We start from the raw sequence: 7,388 nt of genomic DNA, 5'->3' as shown, positions 1-7,388 counted from the left end.
TGTGTTTGTTTCTGGATAAGCCTGGAAGCAGTACAACAATGTACTGTATACTACAATCCCTGGAGTAATTTATTGTAGTTCTAACCGTGCACTGTAATTGTACATTCCGTGTCTCGGGAGCTGATGGGCTGAGCAAGGCCCGCGATGAACCTTTATCGGTCCCTGAACTTGGAGATTACAAGTCGGCACAACTCTTCATCTTTACATTGTGATGCACTTAGCAAGATGAAAGTAACTTTTGGTCCTGTTCATGCACAATTGCTTGCCAAAACCTAGCCTGAAAAATATTTTTTAAAGCATGAGATGTCTTCATTACGTAAGTTTAATTCAGGGGCCCTTGCCTGTTTGCATTTCTCGGTGATGTAGTTCACACGGCAAATGGCACCTCTGCACATATGGCTCGACTGTGTTGCAGAGGCCACCACTAGAACTTGGCAAACTGCATGTGCTTGCACAGCCGACCTCGAGTTAGTTTCATGTCAAGTGTTGGTTATTGCAAACGGCAACATTTTAGTATACTTGCTGGTGAGGTATACAGACAGCAAACCATTATGCTGCCAGCTTCAACTTGTTTTTGATGTTGCGGTCAATACTGTTACCATTCTTTCAGTTTTGAAATTCCAAATTTAAATTGCTATAAATTTTAAATATTTTGCAGTGTTCCTCTACTGTAGTGGCTTTAAATGCATTGCTGTAGTCCATGCTATCGTCCTGTTCAATATGCCTATCCTTTGGTTGAGTAGGGTTGACACCTGTCCTGGGGTTAAGACCTGGACATTCGGGGAATTGGCATTTAAATTGCACGTGGCAGGAATCGATTTGTACTAAGGTCTGGTAGCATTGTATTCAACTTTACTTCAGTATACTGTAGTTTCGATAGGCCCATGCCAAGTTTTGTGAAAAGGTGGCAACACGTCATCGGTTGCCATTTATACCCATGTTAACCACATAGTGTTCATCTCAACCCTAATTTCACTTGTGGCTCATTGTGGAATCCATAAAAACTCAGCAGTGGTTATTACAGAAACATTTGTAAAGGTGATCACTTAAACTGTATCGAGACTTGTAAAAGAAATCCAATAGACTGAAAGCACAGCAGTAAGAGCATTTATGTAGGTCATCTTATTGCATTAACTTTCAGTTGTAAAGGGAAAATTTGAAATTTCCATGCTGTTAAATGTATTCAATGACAGTGTAGATTTCTTCCAGTTTCTGAACATTTCAAGCCATACCTTGTCAATGTAAAGCATCCAAGTGTGTGCTTAGGGTAAAGTACATCTTGACCATCAAGTGTTAATCGTATTGAAAGTTGGGCTAATGAACAATATACACTATTCAGCGACCTTTGTTCCATTACTGAAGGGATTGTAAATAGGTTTTTAAATTGGTTTGACTTAGGTAGGTAGGGTTAAGACTGCATTTTAAGTTTTGTGAATTTCCAGTGTACACAGCTATTTTCCATTTTGTATAGCTTGTACTTTGTTCAATAAGTAAAAAAAAACTGCTTTAGATTTGTTTTTAATGTGCAATCCTGTCAGCTTTATCCAGTCCCTTGCCTTGATGTTATTAAAATGACTTTGTATTTACACAAAGCCTGGTTCTTTTATGGCATAATCAGTGTTGTCATTTAGCCACATTTAAAAGCCACGCAAACCTGTGCAGTCCTATATAGTAGCATTTTCATCTGATTGTATATAGGTGTAAATGTGCACAACACTATTTCAACTTGATGGTATGCTAGCCATTCTGCACTGTCTGAAATAGGCTGATGGAAACCATAATTTTTCCTTTCAACAATGAAACGCACAGTCATGTGATGGGGAATGACAGTTTATTCATGTATGGTTTGAAAATATCTAACTTTCATCCACATTGACGGTCTGGAGACCTGTAAAGAGAGGGAAAAAAAGTTAGGCACGCATAGCAGAACTTTTCTACTACTTGAGCTAAAAAAAAATCAGTTTCATTCATTAGGTGTAGGCCTGTGAGCCATGCGGCTCTTGACTCGGTTGCTACCGCAACAAAACATGAACAAAGAACATCTTAAAGTGACGACGAGCAACAGAAACATCCAGGAAAAACCAGCTAAATTTTCCAGAAAAAAAACTGCATATCAACGCTATGTGAAAAAATCCCAGTGGGATGCAAGTCAAACAACCATAAGACAATTTATATTCAACAAACATGGCTTAACCATACGTTTTCGAAATCACTAAAATAAAGCTATAAAACAATGTAACAGTGATCATAGGAACTGATTCAAATTTTACAATAAACGATATACATAACATGTGCAATCCATCTTTGCAGCCATAGCTGGCTGCATGAGTTACTCCATAACAGCAGGAGTATCAACATTTTTCAATGCACCTTGAAAGATCAGCAGACTATAATCAAAACTCAAGATCATACTTTGCAGCGGACATCCGGAGAGATGCATTTGATTTGAGGCCACTGCATAGCAGTGGCAGTTTTGAGTGCAGATCTCACAGGTAATGATCCAAGTTGCAGTTTATTGGCGATAGCATTCCAGACCACCCACATTGAGCTTGTAAAAGTTACAGCGAACTGCTGACTTTATACAAAGCAGGTGATCCTTTTATAAGTTATAGTTCATCATACCATCATAATTTGTACTTGGGATTGAAAACTACAGGCTTAGGCCAAGTATATCTTGACATGTTCCTATAACTAAAGCCCCAAATACACCGAGCATCATGTCCCCTTGTTTCAATGCATATGCACCACTTTTTAAAAAATCCCATTTGTGCTTGTATGCCTGGCTAGCCACGACATTGCCATAGAAATGGAGAGATTTGGTGAATGAACAATTTCGAAAAATAAGGAAATAGACCAACATATGTTGAACTTCTCGCACCGTAGGTAGCCAACCAAGATAATCGGAGGTGAGGGAAGGACAAACTGCATTCTGCAAGATTTATACCATGCTATCAACACTTATTTCCATGAGTGTCCATTACTGATTTTCAATAGCAGAGCTATCAATGTATCACTGGTGGTTGCTTAGTGGCTGACAAAGGAGGCAAGTGCACAACTTTACCTTTGAAGGAGGTGGTGGGCACGAAGGTGACAAGGGTGTACAGCTTGTTTGGGGAATCTTCATCCTCATTCCTCTTCCTGGAGAGCCGCACACGGATCCGGTACGGCACGTTCCTGCAGGGTAACAGCCCATAGAGCTTGTTTTAAACGTTTCCCCAAATATAATCCAGAAGGGCATCGTGTCACGAGACATTCCATCTGCAGCTAGCAGTTAATTTATTTTTGTAAAGCTTCATCAACATTTAATGCTCTGCAGTTCAATGGTGGAAATTGAGCTCAACTTGCTTGACAAAGAAATTAAACTTCAATAGAGAAAAGTTATAAACCAAGTTCTGCTTAGAACCACATCAATAAGTAAATATTTCAACTATATTACAATCCGCACTCAATCACCAACACTCAAACAAAGAGAATATGTAACCTAACAACTAAATGACAAACCAACTACCCACACAAAGCAATACCATAAAGCACACCAATCATAACTTCCAAGTCCTTTGATTAAAATAAACTTTACAAATACCTGAAATAACATTAAAACCAAATAAAAATAACTAAAATGTAAATTACCCAAACTTTGGCAGTTAATGTCACAGCAGATACACAGCACTTTATTTCCAAGCTCACTATCTGATGAAGCTCAAAGCAGTGTGCAAAACATATATTGATGTTGAATTCAGACATGAAAAGTCCCAAGCCACTGGTGAAATGTATCCATCAATTTGATCAATACATTGGCTCGAATAAGTAATGTTTATAAACGTGACATTTGTATCAGGTGGTGGAGAGGAAATTACAAAAAATTTGCATTCAATTATTGTGGCCCAACCCAAAAACATGGATCAAAACTGTGCAAACGAACAGTGCACAAAGGCCCATTATCATGTTTCAATTTCACAAGGATGACCGACTAACCCAGTAGACAATATCCACTTTCAGCAGACTGAAAAGGGGTTTCCACGTCAGGCTAAGTGGGAAACCATCAGACTGATATTTTTGTGTCTAGCACAGGCGTGGTTGGAGGTAAGTTGGGAGTGCGTGGGAGTGGATGCAGCAGCAGCAGCCTCACCGCACACCCTTGCTCCACACCGCCTTGTTGAGACGAGTATCAATGCGCACGTCGGGAGTGCCCATCTCCTTCTCGGCAAACTTGCGGATCTCCTTGATGGCGCGGGGAGCACGCTTCTTGAAGCCACTGTGGGTCCACAGCATGCCATACTCAATTTAAAGCTTTCGTGATTGCAGGGATTCATCTTCTTGGATCTTTCGGTAAAGTCACGTAGAAGGGAAATAATAAAATAAAAATAAGTTAAATAAAACAATTATTATGTTTTATTTTTTATTATTTCCCTTCTACGTGATTTTACCGAAAGATCCAAGAATATGCTATACTCACGTCACGTTCATCACCATCCACTCTCATGTCACCCCAGTCAAGAAACTCTTTAAAATATGTATATTAAGCCAGCAGTTGTTAAATCTCCAGCTTTTAACATATTATGACGCCTGCTGTCCAACAACCATCAACCTGGCACGTCGCGTAGAATGCAATATTCAGTTAGCATTCATACACACAAAAAGTACATAACTGTCTCTAATCTATAATGACTTAATTAAAGTCAGTCCTAAAACCCAGGAGCATTCTGGATTGTGGCATCTGGTCACGCAGCCAAAATATACATTTGCATCACCCCACCCTACATTTACTGTTATTTTGAAATCAATGTCAATTTACCCCAGTAATACACTATCGGGCAAGTGCCACCCAATGCTCAAAAGAGCTCTAAAGAGCATTGGATGGCACTCGCTTGTTTATCATGTATAAGTCTAATGCACCCTTACTGGATATTAAGAATAACATCCATGTAAAGGAGTCAAATAAGTGTGAAGAAACTGGGGAGAGAAATCCTTGAGACAACAGCAAACTAAAAAGAGAGATGCATTTTTAAATAGGTGGGGGTCTTCAACTGGGACTTCCGATGTTGACAGCCCTGGACCAGTTAAGCAAATTCCACAGAGAGGATAGTCTCTCTTCACATTTACAACTGGGTTATGTGACATGGGATTGCTCAGGTGTTGCCATGAGCCACAGGGTACAGCTCTCCCAACCATGCCCCGCATGTGCACACCTCCAGTGAGACTCACATGCCATGGATGCGCTTGTGGACGTTGATGGTGTACTCGCGGGTCACCACCTCGTTCATGGTGGAACGAGTCTTTTTCTCGCCACCCTTCTTGGCTGGCGCCATCTGTAACACACACATCCACCATGAATCATTACATTACGAGGCGTCAATCTCACTCAAACAGATTAAGGCCTGCCCACCTCCGATTTGCACGGTTGACTACGTACGGTGCGAAATGAGTTTAACATACTCTGTTCACGTGCAATCACAAACCAAGTTTTCAGTGACCTAATTTTTTATCACTCTTCATCGTCTTTGGTTCCACGTTCAAAGTGTGTACACTTAAAGTGCTGGTCCCGTATAGAATTGCCATCACTGGTACATTCCATGACTCTCCAGTGATATTACAATCACTTAGTGTCATCATACGCACAGGACATTCGAGGTTGTAAAACGCCCTCAAACTGTGAATATTTAATATGCATCACTGGCTCGGGACCAACAAAAGGTGAACGCTTTCCCATGCTTCTTTTACACAGGGACACGTAAATATCTGGATGTGTTAAGACCTATCATTGGGGGAAAATTATAGCCATTCTGAATCCACTCGTTGCTTCAGGCCTCCATCAGTGTGGTGAAACCATACTTCACCACAGTGATCAGTGCGGGTTGGTGAATGGGTGGGCTGGATCGATTCGGAGCAAAATTTACGAAACTGGCAACAAGTCTTGAAACATTAAGGGTTGATTCACTTTTTTTTTTAAACGCACAGCTTTGCTTTTGGGTTTGCATTATCTTTCACAATCATAACAGTTCGTACCGATGACATCGATTCTCGTGAGGGCCACTCATTAACTTGAGATAACTGTTAAAGAGTTCAATATAATTACCCACGCCGTAAATCACAAATGTATAGCCTCTTAACGCACAAGCTCCACTTCAAATAAATACAAATCGAGAAACGTGGCATGTATGCGATAACCCTACAGATTGTTGTTACGCATTCCATTGGTACAATGTTCGTTGCTCTTATAACCATTTTGACTCACTGGAACCGCACTCACGAGAAGCCTTCGCTAGGCCTCAATATGCACCACTCTCATAAGTCAACATTACCGGCCGCATATACATTTCATGTCTAACCTAAGCGACATGTTACGATTACGCAGGGGTACAGCACACGCGCTTTGCTCACAAGAGGTTCACCATTACGCGAGTTATAATCAAGTCAGAACCATTTCACCCTCGCAGCCGGCCCGGAACCCAAACTACAACACAGACCCGCGCGCGCATACACGGCGCCTCCATCACATCCCACGGCATCCAGATCCGATGCGACAATCGTCCACCCGTCAATACACGTCTGCCGCGATGGACAACATTTCGAGACGTAACGGGGATGGAACTGCGAGGGAATTTTGTGCGCGGGGCGAGCCGATGGCGACGGATTGCGACGGCGCGACGCTAGGCCGGCATCTCACCTTCGCCGCCGCTGATGTCGAAGAGAAGCGCAAAGGATTGTGGGAGCGGGGTTATGCCTCGGGGGCGGGGCTGACGGGCTGGGTCGCCTTGCCAGAGCGGAGGTTTTCCCTTCCAGGCATCTCATTGTTGTAGGGAGTCCTCTACTTACGAACGAGTTTGGTTCCAGACGTCTGTTCGTAAGGGGCCGTCCATAAATGACGTCACGCACCTAGGGGGGGGGGGGGGTCAGACATTTGTGACGATGTGTGACGAGGGGGGGGGGGTTTGAGAAATGTGACGTCACATCAAAATGCGCAACTTTAAATAAATATAGACAACACGTTCTACTTAATTAAATAGACTTTTTGATAAATGTTTTCTCCTACAACATCAGAGTGCAGCGGCACATTAATGGCAATAGTTTAAAGCGATTTGAAGCATGCTTTATTTGTTTTGGGGGGAGGGGGGCAGAGCTTTGTGACGTCATATTTTAGGGGGGGGGTCTGACTTTTTATGACGCCGTGTGACGAGGGGGGGGGGTCAACAATCGTCCAAAATCGCGTGACGTCCTTTATGGACGGCCCCTAAAGTCGATTTGTGCGTAAGTCCAGCTTTACTCCCTGTCGATTCCAAACAAGTTGCACGGCATGTACACGAAACACGGGGAATGGATGACTTTCACAGTTGTTTAATCTCCTGTACACGCAACTGGTTGTTCACGTTCTGCAAATGGAGATGCCA

General features: G+C 42.2%; 1 protein-coding gene across 2 annotated transcripts; it reads right to left on the bottom strand.

Moving 5' to 3' along the window:
* Positions 1 to 1,814: 1,814 nt before the first annotated feature.
* RPL31 (ribosomal protein L31) lies at positions 1,815 to 6,882 on the bottom strand. 2 transcript variants are annotated; one of them, XM_078602787.1, is made up of 5 exons: positions 6,668 to 6,882; positions 5,206 to 5,309; positions 4,130 to 4,255; positions 3,062 to 3,174; positions 1,815 to 1,888 (listed from the first exon to the last, which is right to left on the bottom strand). In XM_078602787.1, exons 2-5 carry the CDS (start codon positions 5,307 to 5,309, stop codon positions 1,857 to 1,859), a joined length of 375 nt encoding a protein of 124 aa, XP_078458913.1. In that variant the 5' UTR covers positions 6,668 to 6,882; the 3' UTR covers positions 1,815 to 1,856. The 2 variants fall into 2 exon arrangements, with proteins under 2 accessions (XP_078458913.1, XP_078458912.1); XM_078602786.1 differs by lacking the exon at positions 6,668 to 6,882 and having other exon boundaries at positions 5,206 to 5,332.
* Between the last annotated feature and the right edge of the window lie 506 nt (positions 6,883 to 7,388).

This window comes from Lampetra planeri, chromosome 19 (genome assembly GCF_965212315.1).
Source record: "Lampetra planeri chromosome 19, kcLamPlan1.2.h2, whole genome shotgun sequence".
NCBI classification, from domain to species: domain Eukaryota; kingdom Metazoa; phylum Chordata; class Hyperoartia; order Petromyzontiformes; family Petromyzontidae; genus Lampetra; species Lampetra planeri.
Note: the sequence above shows the minus strand (reverse complement) of the source record. Positions and strands in the feature narration are given on the sequence as shown.

Excerpts from the sequence above, each read along its gene's own strand:
- RPL31 (XM_078602786.1), bottom strand. The coding sequence starts at position 5,324 with ATGTGTGTGTTACAGATGGCGCCAGCCAAGAAGGGTGGCGAGAAAAAG. Across the intron at positions 4,256-5,205 it reads CACAAGCGCATCCATGGCAT|TGGCTTCAAGAAGCGTGCTC; the intron begins GTGAGTCTCACT and ends GTGGACCCACAG. Across the intron at positions 1,889-3,061 it reads GCCCACCACCTCCTTCAAAG|GTCTCCAGACCGTCAATGTG; the intron begins GTAAAGTTGTGC and ends CTCTCTTTACAG.